At 44.5% G+C, this 22,913-nt stretch overlaps 1 protein-coding gene across 3 annotated transcripts in view; it reads right to left on the bottom strand.

The window, feature by feature from the left end:
- Window positions 1–22,913, bottom strand: part of DOCK11 (dedicator of cytokinesis 11) — a 192,094-nt gene that overhangs the window by 95,785 nt on the left and 73,396 nt on the right. For all 3 annotated transcript variants that reach the window (XM_064574500.1, XM_064574498.1, XM_064574499.1), the window contains exons 11-19: window positions 19,940–20,080; window positions 18,505–18,717; window positions 12,229–12,351; window positions 10,064–10,146; window positions 7,309–7,431; window positions 7,047–7,123; window positions 4,135–4,319; window positions 3,977–4,042; window positions 1,847–1,939 (exon numbers count right to left, since the gene is read on the bottom strand). In XM_064574500.1, the coding sequence (XP_064430570.1) occupies window positions 1,847–1,939; window positions 3,977–4,042; window positions 4,135–4,319; window positions 7,047–7,123; window positions 7,309–7,431; window positions 10,064–10,146; window positions 12,229–12,351; window positions 18,505–18,717; window positions 19,940–20,080 (1,104 nt within the window). The remainder of the gene's footprint in view (window positions 1–1,846; window positions 1,940–3,976; window positions 4,043–4,134; window positions 4,320–7,046; window positions 7,124–7,308; window positions 7,432–10,063; window positions 10,147–12,228; window positions 12,352–18,504; window positions 18,718–19,939; window positions 20,081–22,913) is intronic.

Raw genomic sequence — 22,913 nt, 5'->3', positions numbered from 1 at the left:
TTTAAATATACTCTAAAGGCTTTTCCAGTCAGTTTCAATTTGACAACAATAGTCTCCTGGGTAGTGAGGGCTGATTTATGACTTGTGCTGGAGAGTCCAGTGGATTCTCCTGGATGCAACTTTGCAGCAGGATTTTCTAAAACACTGGATCAAAACCACAGCCTCACAGCCCAGAGATACTATGTAACTCGATCTGAGTCAGTGAATGCAATCCATCTAAAATGTGTACTGAGTTTGAAAGGTTTCTTTTTTCTAAACTGTTGCTTTCCTTTGCATGGAAAAAAAAAATTAAGCTTTGCAAATAAATGTGCAAAAAGTCACTATGGTATTATGGTATCCACCAATTACAGTTCATATAAATATCTTTTGAAGGAAAACACAAGATTACTCTTGAATAAAGAAATAAAAATCGTCACCCTTGGCACATGAATTTAATCCTAGAAATTAACACTTCAGTACAAGCATCTCAAGTGATTTTCCAATCAGGACCCAACCAAATGTCTTTACCGCCTCCTGGAAGTATATAAGAGACACATCACAGATTTAATTGATTGGACACGTGTGCATACACCTGCACAAAAACACATGCAATCTCTCTCAATCTCTCGCTGTCTTGGTCAATAGAGACTGAAACGACTGAAAAACCTGTTTCTTTCGGGCGCCCTAAAAATAATGCGGATTACTTGCTAAACGATCGAGTTTTCTGGAGTGACTGGTGTCGATGAGAGAGGGGGACATATTAAAACAGCTTGGTGCTGGACATCTGGCCTCATCATCATTCACGCAAGGCAGGGTTTTGGTGTTAGAACTAATTTCTGTTGTAGGTATATTTCACCACAGAACATGCCTATTCATAGCAGCCAGACCATCTGGGTATCTAATGCTCTGCTGCACATAAATATGGGCACACTCTCTCTCTGGGGGGCAAAACCGCAAGGCACCGCTATGCTCCTCCCCATCCCCCACACCACCAAGAGCATTGGATGGAGAAAGGGAGGAGGCCTCAAGCTGGGGTGCAAAGCCTCCTGACGACAGCAGGTGGACCTGGGGAAAAATCATGACAGCAGGGGGGATGGTGACAGACAAAGAGCCCTGAGAAGCAGAAAGAGCAAAGCTTGCGGCCTGGGATGCATATCCAGGTTCCTGGAGACACTGAGGAATCAAAAGCAGTCTGCAGATTTGGCTAAGCCAGGGACATGCCAACTGGAGGAGGCTGGGACAGAGACACTAAGAGAGACACTGGCAAGTACAGAGAGACGCAGAGAAGGAGAAGGAAAGAGAGGCAGAGGCAGGGCCCGAGAGGTAGACTGGGGTGGAGGGGAGCATGGAGCTTGCGAGACACTCCCCTTCGTCTACACTGCACTGACGCATTAGAGCACCCAGTGGGGTTCTGGCGGCCCCCACGTGCTGCTGCGTCTCTCAAAGCATTTCACTTACAGAGCGGCTGCGCCCCCAGCCCCATGCAAAACCGCAGGAAGAAAGATCTAGAAGGGCCTTCAGAACATCTCTTCTGAATTTCTTCTTTGAAGGCTGAGGAAATGGGAGACTTGGGAAAGGGAAAGTGGCTTGCTCAAGATCACAGAGCCAGTTGTCAAGGCGAGGCTAGAATCCTAGCTCTCATCTCACGTTTGTTCCCTACGTGGTTACCTCTTGCCGGAGCCCCTTCCCTTTGTGGGCACATTCCACCGTCATCAAAGGGCATCGAGCCCTTCGCCTTGGTGTGACGCTTTCTATTTTCACGGGACAAAATGTTCAGGGATTGCAAGGGCAGAGAAAATGATGGAGATGAAGAGAAAAAGAAGAGCCACCGCCATGTTTTACGAACATCGGAAAAATGCCTTCTCACCTCATCATAGAACTCTGGATTTTGGTTGTGATGCGAGACAACAGCATAAGCATTTGTGGTAAAAACAGACCCGGCGGGTTTTCCGTAAATACACTGCAAAAGAAGGAAACGGAGTCACCCATCTCGGTGAAGGCCTTTAAATATAACGCAATGGAACCACACATGGTTGGAGGCATCTGTGAGCCCAAGGCCATGACCAAGCCCACCAGGCTCTCACCGTGAGCTTGTAAATTCTGAATCATTTACAGTCACTCCAGCTACCACCCCAGACATCGCGGAACTTGGCTGCATGGATGCTTCTGAATTTCTGGTCATCAAAAAAAAAAAAAAAGCACTCCCCAATTAGTTGACAGCAAGAAGTCAAACATGGCTAATCATTTGGAAAGGGAACATTCTGAAACCAGATTTGGAAAGCTTACTTCTCTCGTGCTATTTGCCTTTCTTGAGAAGCTCCCCGCCAGGCAGTTAGCAACATTTGCTGGATGCTCCTTGGGCGGTGGGCAAGGTGAGGAGCTAAAACTCGCGCACACAGCAGACACATTCCCAGCCTAAAGGGATTAAAAACTGAACGTCTACTAAGCTACAGACAAGCTTACTGTTCGCTCACTTTATGAGCCCTGTTTTAAAATTCACTGGCTTTCTGTGAGACCCATAAAATAAATGCGAGGCTTTCTATGGTTCCATGAAAAGATCCGATTGCATTTCTGGTGTGAGTTTTGCACTTCCACAGGCCCAATAAGCTCAAGGATAAATATGGAGTCAGCATGCCAAGGTACTAATTGCCTCACCCTGTTACTTCAGAGCCAGCCTCTAGGCCAGCTAAGAAATGAAATTCAGAACTCCATGTGAATGCATCGCCAATTCTCCTTAAGTACGGTTCTGGAGGCAATTTGCAGGAACTGCAGAGGGATAACCTAAGAATCTTTAAGGGTACAAAAGGACATTGCATGGGGGAGAAGGAAGAGTCATTCTCATCTCCAGGGAGGGGGGAATCAGAGAAAATACACCTAATTTGAGCCAGCTAATTCTTAGGTTTCTCGGGTGGTGGGGGGGAAGAACACCAAAAACCCAAAAACAACGAAACACCTCTTTTCTGAGGTAGGGGTTATTAAACATTCAACGACTTAGTCAGGGGCTTCCAGGCTTTTTCCCCAGGAGGTCTGAATGGAGGACTGGCTGTCCATCTGTCTGATTTAGGCTCAAGCTAGAGAAGTAGGGGGCCAGATAAACAAATTGTGACGGCTAGGTGCTCTCGGAACTTCTCTTTCAGGCCTCTGTTTAATGCGCTCAAGAGTGAAAAGATAAAGGCGCTGTGACGTGAGAGGTATTTAAGGATTCCTCTGTCGGAGAATACTGAGATTCTGCTTTGCCTCCACCACGAATCCAAGTCTGGAGGCACCATTTGGACACTGCCAGGGGAGAAGTCCTATCTCAGATCAAAGCAGTCATGCTGTGCTTCTGTTAGCTCAAAGCCTGTTCAGGTTTCAAGGAGAAAGGAGTTTATGGTCCCCTGATGATACCATTAGAAACTATCAGGTCATAGGAGAAAATGACCTTGTGATGGCACATCAGAGCAATGCAAAATCAAAGAGGAGCAAAAGCAAAACGCTGGTATATGAAGCTGACCCATTTTTAAAGCTACACACCCTCCTACCTCATTTGGTTATTTTTAAAATATTTAATCCTCACAGTTAACGTGTAAGAGTAGAAAAGGCAGTTTTACCTTCATCACTCGAGTACATTTTCTTTGTGGAGCTCAGAGAAATCAAACTTAGCCTATGAAACTACCAAGTACCAAAATCTTTATCTTTTTTTTTAAAGATTTTATTTATTTATTTATTTGAGAGAGAGCATGCGCACACAATCAGGGGGAGGGGCAGAGGGAGAGGGAGAAGCAGGCTCCTCGCTGAGCAGGGAGCCCGATGTGGGGCTCCATCCCAGGACCCTGGGATCATGACCTGAGCCGAAGGCAGACGCTTAATGACTGAGCCACCCGCGGGGCTCAGTCCCAGAACCCTGGGATCATGACCTGAGCCGAAGGCAGACACCCAACCCACTGAGCCACCCAGGCGCCCCCAAAATATTTATCTTTACATTAAAAGTGTATGCTTATCAAGATCATAAACAAACCTTTAGAGCGCTAGCGTCGCTTTCATCTGAATCCCGGAATTCCACACAGACCGCAATGTTCCTTGCCTAAAAATGATTAATCACTCAAAATGAGTCCTAAAACCAGAAAATTATAAATAGCATTTTATACCCCAAAATGTATAGTTTACACTGCTTACCTTGGCAAATGTTTTCTGGCTATCGTATTTTAATTGCAAGGGATATACATACAGATGGTTTTTGTAAATAGTAAATGGATAACAGTATTTTGTCATTTCTGGAACAAACTCTTCGACCTCCACAGTAATATTTTGACAATTCTTTTCAAAAGGCTTCAGGGGCACATATGATGAAGTAATACAATCTATACCAGAGGAAAAAAAACAGGCAAAGATAATACAATCTAGCAATCACGAACACATTCCTGCCTTTATAAAAATATACGTGGACCGCGTTCTCAAAGAGTGATTTAACAAACAGAATTCTTAGTGATTGACAAAAAAGTCATACAACCATTTTAAGCACCCAGAAGGACAAAATGGCGTAGCCTGGTACTGATTTTAGTAGAACCATCCAAACCAGACATGATTGCTAGCTCGTTCTCAATGTAGAATGATTTGCCAAATATAACACATCATAATTTTGACAAATTTAAACTCTGCAAAGAACTCCATTACATTTTTCCTCCTGTGGCTGCAATTTAGCTTTCACTGCAAATTTTTATTGGTATCGGGGAACTAACAGTAAATGTATGCCTCCAATTAGCTCGTGGATAGTCACTCTGAAAAAAGTTAACTTGGTGCAGGTGCAATGTTCACCTAGGAAAAATGGGAGGCCTTTGGAAATGACAGATCTTAGGATGTGTTACAAATAATAAATTCATTACTCCTGAAGGTGAAAAACACAAAGGTTCGGAGAAGTGTGGTGGCCAGGGTTACTGAAGTACCATGGGACTAGAGGTGATTCATATACCAAAGGAGCTCTAACGTTGCTTGTCCTTGCTGCACTGTGGTTTTGATGGAGCGGGAAGACCCAGGAAGAGTTACACCTGAGCACACAGTGTTTTCTGTTGGGTTCGGTTTTCTCCGATTATTTTTTTTTAAGATTTTATTTATTTATTTGACAGAGAGAGACACAGCGAGAGAGGGAACACAAGCAGGGGGAGTGGGAGAGGGAGAAGCAGGCTTTCCTGCTGAGCAGGGAGTCCGATGCGGGGCTCGATCCCAGGACCCTGGGATCATGACCTGAGCCGAAGGCAGTCGCTTAACGACTGAGCCATCCAGGCGCCCCGGTTTTCTCCAGTTATTATAGTGATACTTACAATAGAATATCTGGAGATAGAGAGTAAAGGCACACAGAAACAAGTGATCGCTCCACTATCCAGAGATAACTACTGTTAGTATTTTGGCATATTTTCTTCTTATCTCCTTTCAATGCCTGTTTTATATAATAATATTCAAATCCTACTGTATATATATATATAGAACTTGATCCTGGGCTGGGTTTTTTGTTGTTGTTGTTTTTGTTTTTGGCATTTGATCTAATGTTTTATTCTGTGAACTCTTTATAAACATCATTTTTCACGGCTGCATAAAGTTTCCTGTTGTACCGTCATGCCTTAACCACACCGATGGTGTTAGATTCTTAGGTTGTTTCCAATCTCCCTCCAAAATAAACAACACAGAAAAGAGCACCTTTATGCATAAACTCCTGTCTACATTCCAAATTATTTCTTTAGGGAAAAATAATCCATTCTACTCTTAGGTGTTTTGGAGTTTAAGTTGGATGCCACTCCCCTGCTTATGATCCTTTAGTGACCTCTTATTGCACATGGAATAAAATCCAACCCTTTAAAGAGTTACCATGGTCTATACAATTTCCTGCAGACCTTCTCCTGCTTCATTCCCATCTTCATTATTCCCATCACACACCACACTGGCTTCCTTTCTGCTCCTATGAACCAAGCTTGCTCCTGCCTCACGGTCATTCAGTATGCACCACCCTCAGTCTGGAATGTACCGTCTCCAACCACCATGTGCTGGCTCCTTCTCGCTCTTCAGTTCCTGAGCTGGAGCAAGGCCACCCTTGGCCACCCTTTTTAAAGCAGCCCACCCCAATCACCAACTCGAATCGCTCATTTGTCTTCTTATTTACTGTCCGTCACTCCTTCTAGACTTTAATCTCCATAATTGCAGAGTTTATTCAGTGAATGAACGGATAGAGAGAAGCTCGAATCAAAATGCCTTAGTTATGAACATCTATGAACATCAATTACCACATCGTGTTCCTACTCCTAGCCAGCAGTAGATGGTTTCACTTTAAACATGTTTGTAAATGCGACAGAGAAGCAAAAGCATCTTGCTACTTTAATTTCCATTAGTGGCATTATTATGAAGATTTGAACATTTTTCAAGTTTTTATTAGCCACTCCATTTTATTTCCTGCAAAGTGTCTTTTCTGTCTTCTGTCCATTCTTCTGAGATTTTAGATTCTTGTCTTTAGAGAGGAAAAGAAACTCTCCTTTTTGGATCCCTTGATGGGATTTATCCAAGGCAAAAAGCAGCAGAAACTGACTAGGGAACACTCACAACAGGATAGTATATATGAAACAGCATCTGATAAAATCAACTTAATACTCTTCCTAATTTGAAACTATTCACCATGTGTACTGGATTGAATAGTGTCCCCCCAAAATTCACAGCCACCAGAACCTCAGAATTGACTATTTTTGGAAATAGGGTCTTTGCAGGGGCACCTGGCTGGTTCAGTTGGAAACAGGGTCTTTGCAGATGTAAATGGTTAAGATGAGGTCATACTGGTTTAGGGTGGGCCCTAAATCCAATGACTGGTGAGTCTTCCTTAGAGCACTGAAAGGGAACACAGCCCTGCTGATACCTTGATCTTGACTTCTAGCTTCCAGAACCATGAGAGAATGAATCTGTCATCCTAAGCCACCCAGTTTGTAGGAATTTCTAACACAGCCCTAGGAACTTTATACACCATGTAAACCTCAAGAAATGTATTAAAAAGATGAAAATTTGAGATTCAAACATAGCCCTTTAAGGTTTATTTGTAACACGTGAATTCTTACTTGATAAATCCACAGGAACACATTCTACTGTGATGTTGAGCTGCCCAGGAATAATCTGCAATTTGGTCTTCTCTGGCCTAGGTGTAAAATAAGAAATATTTTATACTTAAAATTTATGATTACTGAATGCACTGGCTTCCAAATGCTTCCAAATCCAAAAATGCTCCAAAGCATTCAGTTTCTCCCATGCATGACTCACATTCATCATTTCAAGAAATTATAATTCATCTATTTTACTGATTTACTACAGTAACACACTTACTTCTTGTATTCTGAGAGCAACTTGAGAATGTCTTCATTTGAAAGCTTGCTACTGTCTTGTTTATACAAAGGAGAAAATCTCCCATCCAGATCCAGAGAACCTTGAGTATCTTTGAAAATGGGTCTAAAACGGCAAGAGAATTTTTTTTTTTTTAATTCTGAAGTATTGACAAATTATGACAAACTTAGTGCTGGTGTGTGTATGATGTGGTACAACCAGTTTGGAAAACTCGTTTGGTAATTTCTCATGAAATTCAGCACACACTCACCCTCTGATCCTGTAAGTCCACTCCTAGGCATATTTCCACATGGCACTAAATGTTCATAGCTGACTTATTTGTTATATCCCCAAAAGGAAACAGCCCGGATATTCATCAACAAGTGAATGGATACACAGTCGTGTATTCATACAATGGAATGAGTGAAGGGCTGATGAGTGAAGGGCTGATACATACAGCAATATGGATGAATCTCAAAACCAGACTAAGCACAAGAAACCAAATGCAAGAGTACATACTGCACGATTCCATTTGTATGAAGGTCTAGAATAGAAAAAAGTCATCTGTAGTGATAACCATCAGATTGGTGGCTGACTGATGGGAGTGGGATGGCTGACTGGACAGGGGCATGAGGAAATTTTCTGAAGTGATAGAAACGGTCCAGATCTTGGTTGGTGTGGTAGTCACATGACTGGAAACATTTGTGAAAATTCACCAAGCCAGATATATAAAACACATGCATTTGAATCAAAGGTAAAGCTTTATCTCAAAGTTGATGACCATTAAGTTAGATCTTTAGGGTCGATTTATACGAAATTTACAAGAGATATGTAGAGTTTCCAAATACGAATGTGGTTGATTCCCTACCTCCCCCCTTTCCCCTTCTTCCACTTTTAAGCAGCTACTTACTGCTAAAATGGGAAGTAATGTCCAAGCTCCCAACACACTGGAAGCAGCTCTAGCCAAAAACATAATTCCCCCCTGGCAGAGCCTCTGAAGATGTGGTTCGAGGCATGAACCACTGTTCCTACTTCTAAGCATACCTCCTTTATTTTCAGTAAACAGGGGTTTAGCGTACATCTTTAAAATATCACAGGCAAGCCTTTAGAGTGAGTTCTTGCTGTTTCTGACAGCCAAAACAATGCAGGAAGGAAAAAGGAGCCCAATTCCTCATCAGCACAGGGGTTCAGAGCTTCCACCTTTGAAGGTTTTTAAGTTAATTTTTCTACTGACCAAACAGCATCGAACAGCTCTTCCGACAGCCTGGGCAGTGGGCCACGTGCTGCAGTGGTCTAGTGTGGGTGGAGGTCACGTGCTGTGGGTTCGGATCTCTGCTCCGCCATATGCTACGTGAAGTGGGCAAGGACTTTTTTTTTTTTTAATTTTATTTATTTGACAGAGAGAGAGCACAAGAAGGCGGAGCAGCAGGCAGAGGGAGATGGAGAAGCAGGCTCCCCACTGAGCAAGGAGCTTGATGCGGGGCTCAATCCCAGGACCCCGGGATCACGACCTGAGCCGAAGGCAGACGCTTAACAACTGAGCCACCCAGGCGCCCCAAGGATTTTTTTTTTTTTTTAACCAGCCTGCAAAACAAGGCCAAGTGTGCCTTTTCATCTACCAACACACAATACATTTTGAAAGCTTCCCCAAATGAAATGATTATAAATAGTGACAGAAGAGTTAATTAACTTAGAATCTCCTATCCTTATGCTACTCCCCAATACCCACTGAACATAATTGAATTATTCAGAACGTGGTGTCCTTTCCCGAGAAGTTCCGATGAGCTGTACAGGCTGTACCACAAACAAGCCAGTGAACCTGGACTTCAAAGGTGGGGGATAAGCAAGAAAGACAGTTTAAGTCATCACTGTATGTAGACATGCAAGAATTGGAAAAAAAAAAAAAAAAGAAAAAAGAAAAGAATGTAACCTACCCTAAGAGATGAGCTAGAGATAACACCCTGCCATATACACTACCCGTGACGGGTTTCCTGCATTTGTCATCAGAAAGCAAGTCTATTAATTAATTACCCACTTGCACTTAACAACTGCATTCTTCTGCCTTCTCATTTTTCGTGCGTTTTCCAGAAATATTCTAGGATAGCTTTTCGAAGCATAAACCTAGCCAACTCTGAAATAGTGGGCACACTGTACATAATTCACTGCAATTTGGGGTTTTCTGGGGGCAAAAAAAAATTCCATTACTTTAGCAAATAAGCTCTGCTTTAAAATGCAATAAAATTAAGTGGTGTCAGTCAGATCAGGAACCGAGGCCAAAGCAAATTTCCCTGAAGCACCACGGATGAAGAAATGAAAGGTTCCCTGAGGCACAGCAAATTTTAAGAGAACGGATTCTCCATGGAAACCCAAACCCCAAGGTGCCGGTATTAGGAGGAGGGGCATGTGGGAGGTGATTAGGTCAGGGGGGTGGAGCCCTCGTGAATGGGATTAGTGCCCTCAGAAGAGGCCAGAGAGGGGGCTCACTTCCTTTCCGCTACGTGAAGATAAGCCAGCTAGCTGTCTGCGCCTGAAAGAGGCTCCTCACCAGAACCTGGCCATGCGGGCACCCAGATCGCAAGCCTCCCGGCCCCCAGCGCTGTTTGTTATAGCAGCGCGAGCGGACTCAGCCACATCCCAAGTGTCCCAGGACAGACCTGGCGTGTCAGAGCCCACCCGCTAAATGCTGCCGGCAAGGACAACAGCTGTGAACTTTACAGATGAGAGTGAACAGAAAGGTCAGGATTATATTTGTACAAACCTGGCAGCCCAAGCAAAGGGCATTCTGTATTGTCCAAGGCGGCTACACACTTGCTTTGCTGTCCTGTGCACCTTCTGGGCCGTCTGGGGGCAGAAATAAGGAGACACATTCGTACGTGTTCGAATGACCAGAGACTCACCATACACAATCACTTCCCCCACTTTACCAATGTAAAACATCAAAGTCCGGCAAAAGAGATAAAGAAAGAGCTCCCAATGAAAACACGACACTCGTCAGCTACCCACTTTCCAAGACTAGAGTTTTCTTTTTTCTTTCTTTCTTTCTTTTTTTTTTTTTTTAAAGATTTTATTTATTTATTTGACAGAGGGAGACATAGTGAGAGCAGGAACACAAGCAGGAGGAGTGGGAGAGGGAGAAGCAGGCTTCCCGCGGAGCAGGGAGCCCGATGTGGGACTCGATCCCAGGACCCTGGGATCATGACCTGAGCCGAAGGCAGACGCTTAACGACTGAGCCACCCAGGCGCCCTTTCTTTTTTTTTTTAAATTTCTTTTTCTTTTTGTTTTTTAGATAGAGAGAGCACAAGCAGGCGGAGCAGCAGAGGGAGAGGGTGAAGCAGGCCCCCCACTGAGCAGGGAGCCCAGGACCCTGGGATCATGACCTGAGCCGAAGGCAGACACCTAACCGACTGAGCCACTAAGATGCCCCAAGAGTTTTTTTAAGCATTCTGTGTTTTCTCATTAACAGAGCCTTCATCAAGATATCAGAAGATGGACGAAAAGAGGTGTAGGGTGTAGGGCACATTTTGTACCAAAGACCTCTACTGGGAAAATTTTGAGCAGTTTTAATATGTATTTCCTTTCACACATGAGCAGGCAGACACTCATTATTCTTGGGAGAAGTTTGTTCTGAATACAGCTGACCTTTTTACTCCCAAGATAAAAGCCGAGTGACCAAGAGTCAACGCAATTAGTTTAGTTGGGCAAGGAATTGCTGTTTGCACAGGCACTAGGAGCTGACGGGAGATTAACAGCCCAGAGAGGCTAAACCGGCTGTGAAATGCTGGCTGGATGCTTGTCCCTGGGGATGCAGAAAGCGAGAGGCTCTTACCTACATCACTGAGACTTTTCTCTCCCACGCAAATTAGTCACATGTCTCCTCTGCCTCTTCCGCTCAATAAACACTATTTGGACACACAACTACATGCCACCTACGACAGATTGACTCTTCATAAATACTCAGTAGCTGGACTGCTGCTCATGAACTGTGCCACGCACACTTTTGCTCTCAGGGCCTCCGTTTTCTCATTTATAAAACGAGAGGAAAGGACCAGGTCACTAATTTGCACAAGTCTGGATTTCATGATCCAGAAATGTAGACGGTTAAAGGGGTCACAGACTTTTCACGGTGCCAGCCAAAGACATCCACCAGTCAAAGCAGTTGCTACCATTTCATCTGCCCACATTTCGTGAAAGACATACGGGCGTAATGTTCAAAAGGTAGGAAGAACAAAAATCCCAGCATAGAGGCCGGCCCCTCAAATTGAATACATTTAGCTGCGTGAATCGCTCATTCTCTTGTCTTTCTTTTGCTCATCCCAGACAGGAGGAAGTATGAGTGTAGACTGGCATTTGGGAACCGCGGGGCTGAACCTCCCCAGCTCTGACATTCTAGGGCTGGATGTAAGGGCTGGTAATAAAGAGTAGCTATTGCCAAGGATACGGTGTCAATGAACAGATGTGGCCTAACAGCCTTTAGCTCTTATTTTGATAAGTAAGCAGAAATCAGACTGTCGTGTAAACAGAACATAAATGAAAAGGGGGGAAAAGTCATGTTCAAACTGAAACATGCATACTCACCTAGCACCCCATATTTAGAGAATAAGGCTCTTTGGAGGGGTCATTAACAGTACCATTTAAAATATCAGTAAAAGGGGGCGCCTGGGTGGCTCAGTTGGTTAAGCGACTGCCTTTGGCTCGGGTCATGATCCTGGAGTCCCGGGATCGAGTCCCGCATCGGGCTCCCTGCTCGGCAGGGAGTCTGCTTCTCCCTCTGACCCTCCTCCCTCTCATGCTCTCTGTCTCTCATTCTCTCTGTCTCAAATAAATAAAATCTTTAAAAAAAAATAAATAAAATAAAATAAAATATCAGTAAAAGGCGAATTTTACATTAAGCTGAAATGTTCACAAACGAGCTCTATCGATACCTTTGCTGGGTCTGAATTTTTGATGTAGGGTTCCGCACAGTGCGCGATGTTTCCCTGGAGCACCTTTTCAATTCTTGCAACCAGAAAAATTTCAGGATGCGGATTCGTCACTGAGAAAATTCCCTGGGGGGAAAAAAATGACTTCCATTAGACATTTTTATGTGACTTCGTACATAACAGTTGCGTGGCTGACGATTCCCCAGTAGGGCGTTTAGCGTCGAATGTTGACATCTAACACAGGGTCATGTCTAGGACCCTGAGCATAGGTTTCTACGTTTCCTTTCATACGGTTCCTAAAGCTCCGATGCTTCTTTCAAAACAGATTTTCTATTTTGTCACCAACTTCACATCTATTTGTCCCGGAGTAAAAACTGTTGCCATTACTGCTTGGCCTCTTGTTTGGCTGCGTCCGCAAGGTGCCTTTTTAGGCCTAATTAATGCAACGCGTATTGTTCGGCTTCATGGGCATGTGCTAAAATAGTGTGCATTTCTCAAGTGGAACCAGATGTGCATTTTCAAATGTAGCTGCATGTAACTCCAGAACAATTTCCTCGCAATTAATACTAATTGCAGCTAAGAGGAAGAAAACACTTCACTACGGTTAAAGAGCACCCGTGCTTTCAAGGTGGGGACAGAGGATCCAAAATTTGTTTTTTTCCTGCACGTGCTCCTGTTAAGGGTTACAAATGTAGATGCAACCGAAGTTGCATACGTTTTCTTTGAATGCACGTGACACCACCGTGTCATCCACTGTCTATCTCCTCCCAAATAGACTATCTTCCAAAGAGCTGGTTAGTTGGTTCAGTCTGTTGTTTAAAGGAACACCACACCAATGAATTCGAATGGAAAAACCCATCGTTGGGATTCTACCAAGTTTTATTTTTCTACTTGGTGTATTACCAACTGTGTTAAGATCATGTGTTCCAGTTTTCAAAACATTTCAGACACATTATCTCATCTGCTCTGGAGCGAACACTCCACAGCGTACAGGAAAGACAAGAAAACTCTGTGTGGGAGCCCAAGTAATTCCCCCCCAAGAATCCAATGGCTTGTAAGGATCCCTTGGAATGGCTGATTCACCTTTGAATTCGCAAGCAGCAAGCAGGGAAGGAAGTGGTTAAAAACTGCTCAGGGAGTTAAAATATCCTGGGTTTAAATTCTGGCTCCACCATTTATGGGTTGAGGCAAGTCCCATCCTGTGTCTACACCTCAGGTTTCTCATCTAAGAAATGGGGATGATCATAGTAATAGCTATTCCAAAGAATTCCTCTATGGATTCCATGTACAGCACGCTAGGAACACCCACTCATTACTTGAGCGGCCCAAAACACTTGCGAGGCCACAGAACCTGATTTGTGGTACTCCCAGGCGCATGCTGCTCAGGTGGGGAGATGCGCCTGGCAGCCAGCCCCTGCTGACCATGCAGCAGGTATGCTAAGCAGCGCACTTGAAGGATGCTCTCACACCTCCCGATTGTCACCTAACTGTCCTAGATGGGTTTTGTGCATTATCTTCCTTGGTCTTCAGAAAAAAAAAAAACCCGAATGCAGGCACTACGATGTACCCATTTTACAGAGGAAGAAACTGAGGGCTTACAGAAGGTTACGCGGTGAACGGATAAAGGAGCTTGCAGCCAGGGCTTCCAGACTATACATTACGGCCCATGCTATGCTGCCTCTCGGCCCTGAGGCCCACGCATCCAACATCTCACACGATGAGGCCGGCTGAGAACAGCAATACTGATTTTTGCCACCGCTAACGTTCATGGAGCGCCTGCTGTTCTCCTTTCCCAGTACTTGGCGCATTTCCCCACCCTGATGCCAGCAAGGAGTATTATAATTTCGCGAACTCTGACAATGGCTAAGAGCAAGTGCTTTCGCTTGGGTACCTGTGAGCAAACATGGCGGCCTAGTGCGGTGGCGAGTGCTTTCTGGGGACGGCACACCTTGTCAGAGCCTTACAGCCGCCCCTGCATGCAGGTACTATCGTTTCCTCCCGTTTACATACGAGGATGCTGAGGCATAGAAGCGTTCATTTTTTGAAACAACCAGGGATTCCAGTGTAAGGGGGATGCTGTCGGGTAAGGGGGACGCTGTCGGGGTTGTTCTGCCTTTTGTCCCAATCAGCCTCTAGCACTCTCCCTGTCCCCAGAACACAGAAGGGTAGCCAGAGAGCGCCCGGGAATCCCCATGTGGACCGGGAGTCTGGCCCTTGTAGACAAGGCCTCTGGCCCAGCCATCCTTTTCCACCTAGGAGGCATGGATGTGGCTGCCCCCAACTTCAGGGTAACTCTTACCCACTTGACTGCCCCCTCCCTCTAAAGAAGGGGTGAGGCCCCCTCATCCCAGTCCCCAGCACTTACAGAGCCCACAGCACGGCAGGGCTTTGGGGGGAGACTCTGTACCTTTCACCAGGCCAACAACTGTTGCCCCCCGGGGGGGATCCCCCAGAGCCACAAGGAGGCAGACCTCCAAGAGTCAGCATCTCCCCCGCAACCCCAACCCAAAGTCAATCAGGTCTGACCTTGGGAGACCTGGGGGGCCAGGCTCTGTCAGGGCAGCTGGGAAGAAAGTGACTGGTCATGGTGACTGCTTGAGGTCAGGGAGGCAAAACTACTCAATGGACCCAAGTCCCTCCTTTCCTGTGGTCACCCCATTGTCCCTCAGGAGGCCACTGGAGAGAAAGACTCCGGTGAACAGATGGGGAGGGCCTAGAATGGCCCCCAGACACCCACTGTCCACCAAACCCTGGGAGCTGCTTCTTCCTATAGATAATGCTGCCGTTCGAGCAGCCTTGCTGGAAGGGCTGGGGCCACCAGACAGCCCTTTCTGGGAACTCTGGGGAACTGGGCAGTCTCCCTCTCTCCCGGGTAGCACAGAAGCAGTACAACACAGGGGTAAACACCTGCCCTTTGAAACCTGCTAGGCCTAGTTTCAGGTCCTGTTCCTCATCTTCTAAGTTCTGTGACCCTGGGCAAGCTACTGGACGGGCCCTGTGCCTCAATTTCCTCATCTGTAAAATGGGTATGGTAACAGTACCCACCTACTTTGCTGGGGTGTTATGAAAATAAGGGACTTGATAAAGAAGCAAGAGAAATACAGTGGCACTTAAGAAGTGCTAAACTTGGGGTGCCTGGGGGGCTCAGTCAGTGAAGCGTCTGCCTTCGGCTCAGGTCATGATCTCTGGGTCTTGGGATCAAGTCCCACGTCGGGATCCCTGCTCAGCGGGGAGTCTGCTTCTCCCTCTGCCCCTCCCCCGCCCCGTTCATGTGCTCTCCCTCTCTGCTCTCTCTCTCAAATAAATAAATAAAATCTTAAAAAACAAAAATAAGGAAGTGCTAAACTTGTCACTGCTGAAAAATGGACAAGCTGGGATTCGGGTTCAGATCTGCCTACATTTGGTCTCTCTCCGACACAGCACTGCTTCCTCATCCTAAACGGGAAGAAGTTGAGAAAAAAACTTCTCCAAAATAAAATGTTCAACTAGTTGAAGTAAATGACCACTTCCCGGTCTCATCAGTTGGTCCGAAAAGGTTGTAAGACAATAAAGCCATCTGAGGCCACTGCCCATTGGGTCATCTTCCCACCTCTCCTCTGTGCTTCTCAGGCTTCTTCTCCCAAGTCCCACATCTTCTGTGCAGCCCCCTAAGTTAACTCCCACCCCCCCAGCCCCCCTTGCCTTGCAAACACCTCTGCTACCATTGTGTGACAGGGTGCAGTATGTTAACTACATTCTGCCGGCCATTATTGACTGGGGTCTTTCCAACAGACCCAGGTTCCAATCCTGCCTTCACGGCTGTGGGCTGTGTAATGGTGGGCAGCTTACTTCATGCACGATCTGCCCTTTCCCCCCCTCCAAAACAGCGTTAAGTACACTATTTCACAAGACTATGATGATTACATGAGACACTGATGGGAAATTCTGGCCTACGGGAGATACTGAAAAAACTGTTGATTTTCTTCCCGACCTAGATTACAAGTGGGATGATGCCCACAACCACAACTTAAACTCCATGCCTTGAACGTACAGCTAAGTACACTGAAGAAATAAAGTAAATACGTCATTGGCTTAAAAGGGCTTATTTGATATGGTGCAGAAAATTTTACACATAATTCAATGGCAGGTTCTCAAATACTTTTATACTGTACTTTCTCAATCTCTTCTAGAAGCATACGCCATAGTAGTGAATGTTCACACATGTGACAAGCATAATCTATCTGAGTAACAAACTAAGAGGTGACATAGGGACGCCTGGGTGGCTCAGTAGGTTAAGCGTCTGCCTTCGGCTCAGGTCATGATCCCAGGGTCCTGGGATCGAGCCCCGCATCAGGTTCCTTGCTCAGCAGGGAGCCTGCTTCTCCCTCTGCCCCTCCCCCTGCTTGTGCTCTCTCTCTCTCTCTCTCTGACAAATAAAGAAATAAATAAAACTTTAAAAAAAAAAAAAGAGGCGATATAAAACTACCACAGATCCAGAGCGCAAAGAGGGAAGTAACTGCACATGTAAAATCTGTACCAATGAGCATAATCCCGAGCCCAGAAAACCCCAATGCTTGGTATTTATTCTAAGGAGATAATTCAACAAGTGAGCTAACATGCATGCACAAGGATGTTCAATGCAGTGTTATTTATGATATCCCAAAATGACAAATATCCCAATTAGCTAGGTTGATGGAATACCACATTAGCCTTTAAGAATGTGAGTGACCCAGAGATACTGATATAGGATAAATGTGATATTAAATAAATACAGTAGATATAAAACGGCGTGAACAGGATCTATTTTGTATAAGAACATACGTAAGATCTATGTGTTTATATAAACACAGAGATGTCTAGAAAGAGGTTGGCCAAAATGTTGACAGTTATTGTCTATGGGGGAGGTGACTTTCCTTCTTTATGCGTTTTGTATTGTTTGGGTTTTCTACATAATAATACATTTAGCTTTATAATAAAAAAAAAGGAACCACGTTTTTATTGGGGGAAAAATAAATCTTACAACGTGAGCTGCTTTGTTCTTGTGCCTCTTTCCAGTTTCAATTCTATGTCACAGTCTAGTTTCCTTTTAGTTGCAAAAGTTGGGAAGGAAGACCATCAATTCTGTTCTGCCTAACCTCTCGTGGCCTGCAGTGTGGTCAGAGGTCAAAATGCCAGGGATGTGTCAGGCTCCTTCTAAAGGGGCTTCTTTGCACCAGACAGGACAGAGAACGCAGCATTATGTATGTGACATAAGCCATCCCCTCCCACTGCTCTTCAATCCGAACTCCTCGTATAAAGAGCCTTTATGCTCCATTAAAACTACCTATTCATGTGGGGTCAGCATGGACACTGCCCGCTTGCACATGAAGCTCCCCAAATTCCGGACAACATGGGAGATTAGCTCTGGGGCATCTACCACTTGGCCACTGACAGGAACGATTTTCTGGATGAATTTGATCGCCAGTGTTGGGGGGTCTGGGTGCTGTGGGAGTCTGGCAGGCCAGGAATTTGAGGAACATTGATCTAACGGCACCTCAGCCAGGGCTGTAGCCGAACAGACACACGGAACCCCTGTCCTGTACTCGAACCTTCCAAAAACACAGCCTCCAATGTGACCGTCACAAGACTTGCCCTGACGGTGAAGTTTCATTCAGACGGGCACCTTCCCTTCCCTGCCTAATTTCTTTGTCTTCCGTGAACACACTCAGAACTCCATTGTCTGGTCAGCAGCCAGGCTTCAGCTGAAGTTCTGTAAAGTTCTGTACATAGCTCCTAAATTTCTGCAAGGCGGTGCTTTTTGCTCTTGTCCTATGGAAAAATCTAATGGTATTTTAACAGATATCTGGAACTCGAGACGGCACACCAAGGCAAAAACCAAAACCCAAACCCAGCTACCTACTCCTAACGGAGCTGGGAATTAGGGATGGGGGGGGGGGCTATGGCAGGGTCCATTTTTTCTTCGAAGAAACAAGCCTTTCGGGCACCCACCGCCTTGCTCACAAGTCCGCACAGGAGCGTGGGGGTGTGCCTGCATCCGTCGGTGTGACCTACATTCCAGCTCACAAAATGCTTCCTCTGAGGCTCACATCACAGTCCCAACTGAAAATGTTACTTCGCTGAGGTGGTGCTAGCATATGCTGGTTTCCATCCTGTCCCTCCCACTTCAGTCCCCAGAAAAACACCTGGCCACTGACCTTACAAGAGATGGGAATGCCCGGGAGAACATCGGTCTGAGCGGGTGAAAGAACCCACGGGGCTGTTTCGATTTCTCACTTGGAAGGCTAAAGGGGGACTCGTTACCTGCTTTATGTAGCGTAACTGGGATTCAGCAATTCCATGAATGAAAGGCTCCGGGGAAGAGCTCGTCAGGTTTCCATCACCAGCCAGCTGGGCTGAAGGGCCCCACAGCATTTCCCGGACAGATGGGGGATTCAGGTCTACGTGGAAGTCGGCTGAAATCTTGCAGTTGTTCCTTACGTCGAATAAGGCGAGATTGATAAAAAAGGGTTCAACCTGGGAATGAAAACAACGACATTTGGAAGCGAAGACTTTTCGGGGGGTGGGTGGGGGGCGTGGGGGAGGGACGCCAATGACAAAATGATGTTTTGATTCCTCAAGGCTCTGCGATTGCAGTTCCTTTCTGAGTATGGCATTTAGTTAAAATGGCATTAGGGCTCATTTGCATCTATTTTGAAGGAGTGCTCTAAAATAACAGGCTATCAAATGTTAACTTTTGTCAGGTATAAATAATTCTGCAAGTTACACTTTCTTTAAAGGAGTAGAACGCAGAAGCCACATTTAAAGAACATCAGTTGGTCTCTGAATAAAATGTAATTCTCCATGGGTTTACTGAAATCGCCGAAAAAAAAAAAAAAAAACCAATGCCAATATTATCGAACAAAAATAAATCTTCCCTTTTGTTATGTTACAGCTTACTAGATTATACCTTTAATAAGAGCTAATATCAGTCAACATCAAATGACTTGACAAAAGCTTTGCCCCATCAGCACTTTCGGAAGACACGATTCCTCCCTACAGATGGCATTTGAAAGCTGGTCACAAAGAGAAATTTCGTGCCAAATGGCATAAAGATTAACCCTTTATACACAGGAAGTCTGCTAGTGCATTTTAGCTACTCTGGAAGAGAATAAATCATCACTGTGGATATTTGTCAAAGACAAAACCAGAACCAAAAAAAGGTGAGCATAAAATGCAGTCTCTTTGGTGATTTTACACTTACGGTTTCAAGTGTTTCTGAGTAACTCAAATGATCCACGATGGCTCATAATTAGAGTTTTTTTCTGTGAAGAACAAAATGAATTCACCCTGGGAGAAGGAGTGAGATTAGCAGGCTGCACAGCATCTGTATCCCCGCCTGGTTTGCGGGTTCCTTACTCATTGTGATGAGCCAGTCTCACAAAAGAAGTCACATTCTCTGGCAAAATTCGCAACTTGGAGGATGGTCCAGGTTCGGGGACACATGTCCCTTTTGAATGTCAAGAGCCTACTCTATCTGCCATTTTGAATAGGTTGATATGTTCACGAATCCTCTCAGGATGAAAACATATTCATATTTTGGCAAAAGAAAGGCATGTATGAAATGCCTCCATGTCAAATTTATCATAGCACGTAGCAATGGAATTTTCATCCCGTAAATTACTTCTAGTGATAAAAAAAGCAAAGCATGTCCTTAATGCGCTGGTTTAAGGGACGTGGAAGGAAAAGTCATACATACATTTGTGGGTGGTCCTTTTGCATTGTCTCCAACTTGACCCGAGATATTGAAAGTTAAATCATGGCAGTTCACCAGGAAACGTTTATTGCACTTTTCCTCAAATGGCTTTATATCAGGTTCAATTCCTGAAAAGTCCAACCTCTACAAAACAGATGATGATAAATCATTTCCAAAAAAACAGGATTCATATTAATATAGGTCTATAAGTAATAATTGCAGAATCCTACGGTTCTCTATCCATTCTTCATTCAAACCCTTTTTTTCATTCAATAAGTCTTTCTAGAGCTCTTACACCAAGGTTCAAACACTGACAGCGAAATCCTAGAGGGAGATGATGAAACTCTGATCTAAAGCACTGGAAAAGTTACAAGTCTGTACCATGGCCTATGAAGCCTTATATGACAGGAGTCCTTACCTCCCTCAATCCTCTGACCTCATCTCCCACCACCCTTGCCTCCCCTCCACCCCCACTCTCTGTTCCAGCCACACTGGCCTCCTTGGTTATTTCTCCAACACACCAAGTACACACCCACCTCAGGGCCTTTGCATCTGCAGTTCTCGCAGACAGATGCATGGCTCACTCCCTCATTTCATTCATGTCTCCGATCCACTGGCATTTCCACAGAGACCTTCCTTAACTCCCTAAGGGGACTGCACACTCTGACAGTCTATACTCCCTTTCCTTGATTTAAGTCTTCGAACATGACTTTTCCATATGTCCTTAGTTGTTATTAGCCTTCCCCACAAAATACATGTTCCAGTATGGTAGAGACTGTGTCTTTTATGAGGCGTATGGGAGGCAAAACGGCCATGAATGGACATGAGAGGCATCAAGAATAACACGATGGTCTCTAACTTAGACAATTCGACAATTCGACTGTGGCGTCATGAACTTGGTTGCAAGATAACACGGAATGGTAGATGTGGGGGAGGAGGAGTGGAGATGGTGAGCTCAGTTCGGGACGTGTCCAGTTTGAGGTGAGATTACTAAGTGGCTGGGGAAACAGCAGAGGTCTGGGTTGGAGATCTGAATTAGGTAGGGAGTCAACAGCAGCTAGACCCTGCGGACCACCTACATTTCAATGATGAACAGAGGGAGGGGCGTCTGCTTCGAAAAGTGATAAACACTGAGCTCAGCTTCTAACAGAGCTGGGGGATGTGTCCTGACTGCCACAGAGATAATTTTTTTTTAATTATTGGTATTTCAAAAAAAAATTTTTTTTAAGTTTTAAAAACAGATATTGGGAATCAAGGATTCCTTTCAGCAAGGGAGGAATCTGTCCCTCCTCAAAGAAACTCCTAGAATCCTCCTCCTCAGCTCACATAGCTCAGGCAATCTGAGTTCAACCCGTTCATTCTGAGTATCTGAACAGACTTTACGTTCTGTTCACAAATGGGAGGAAAAGTATAGATTGTGGGACCACTTACTATACTTTAAGACCCGAGACAAGGCAGGCGGGAAATGATTGGGTGAATCTGAATAGAATATACCGCCAATACGGAAAACTCAAGCCAAGAAACACAAGAATTTTTCTCAACTGCCTAAGTAATTCAAGCCAAAACAGGTATTGTGCCAGAAGAGTGTTGGATAATTACAGCCATTCTGACCTAGCCTGCATCACTGACAAAATCCTCCTTCTAGGGGCCTAAGTATAATATTCGTACCTGAAAGTGCCATCCCCCACCCCCCACCCCTGGAGTCTGTTTATCTACAAACCGAATACAAATGTGTGGAACTAGACAGCTCCCTCTTGAACACTTATCTCTGGAGCCAGCAGAAGCAAGTCATTACCATGGAGATCAATTCTAATTTCCGCCCATTTATCTGCTCTCCCTTCTACCTTATTCAGACAGTGGAATGTGAAGAGAAACTGGACTAAACCACCCCAGCCCCCAAATCCTTTCCCTTCTGAGGCCCGTGAGTCCGAATGCTGGGACACGGGACCTTTCCCAGTAGTCCCGAGTTGGAGCGGTCTCCTTCGGTTAGTGTTTCCTTATTCTCTAAGGTCAGTGGTAGAAAGATCTCTCTCTAAACATCGTACTGTGGTCAAAAGAGAAGGCTGACATCCTAGGATGGCGCTAAGACTCAACACATACAGCACAGATTTCTCTGTGAGGACGCTGCCTTCTGGAATCAACATTAAATTCAACTGTTCCATGCTTTAAAGTTTCATCACAACTCTGAATTCCTCACTGGCTGTCGTAGCTCACTGATAACTGATGTTATGTTTGAGTTCACTGCCATGACCACAAAAACACTACACCACAAATTTTTTTAAAGACACTGGATTGAGTTTCAACCACAGTCAATTGGCTTCTTTGTGTACAATGAAAGGTCCTGACATGTCCAATTAGAGCCCAATCACGGAGGGGTTCGGGGCGGGTGGGGGGGGCTCTATGAAAGGCTCAGACTTGCCTGCAACAAGCAACTTTCTGAATGAGTATCTTAGAACTAACACTCTCAAGACCAGCTAAACTTTTTTTTTTTTTTAAATCACATAACTTACACAAACAGTATCATACTGCTATGAAAAAAAGTAGGAGATAAAGCTTTTTTTTTTTTAATATTTCCCCCAAATAATTTCTTTTTCTTGTGTGGTATTTTTATTAAGGAAAAATGTCTGCATTATATATAGACTATATACTTTTCCCATTTCAAACTAAAAAAAAAAAAACTTATTTAGAAAACCATTCGAAGCAAAGAAGAAACAACAAAAATCAGTCTTCCCCCAACTACATTTTTACGATCTATTTTCACGGAGAATAAAAAAGCCATAATGCACATATAATGCAAACTTTTCTATTTCCAAAAAAAAAAAAAAATCCTCCAATTTTAATTATAAATCTCATGTAGAAAAAAGTGAAAAAAAATTCATCTTTCCCCAAATAATTTCATTTTTCTCATGAAATAGGTTAAGAAAAATATGTGTAAGAGTTACATACAGTTGAATCTTTCCATTTAAACAAATCAGCA

The sequence above is a fragment of the Mirounga angustirostris genome, unplaced genomic scaffold (genome assembly GCF_029215605.1).
Source record: "Mirounga angustirostris isolate CCGP_5_RB_7025 unplaced genomic scaffold, mMirAng1.0.hap1 SCAF_11, whole genome shotgun sequence".
Classification (NCBI taxonomy): Eukaryota; Metazoa; Chordata; class Mammalia; order Carnivora; family Phocidae; genus Mirounga; species Mirounga angustirostris.
This window is presented reverse-complemented; position numbering and strand designations above follow the sequence as displayed.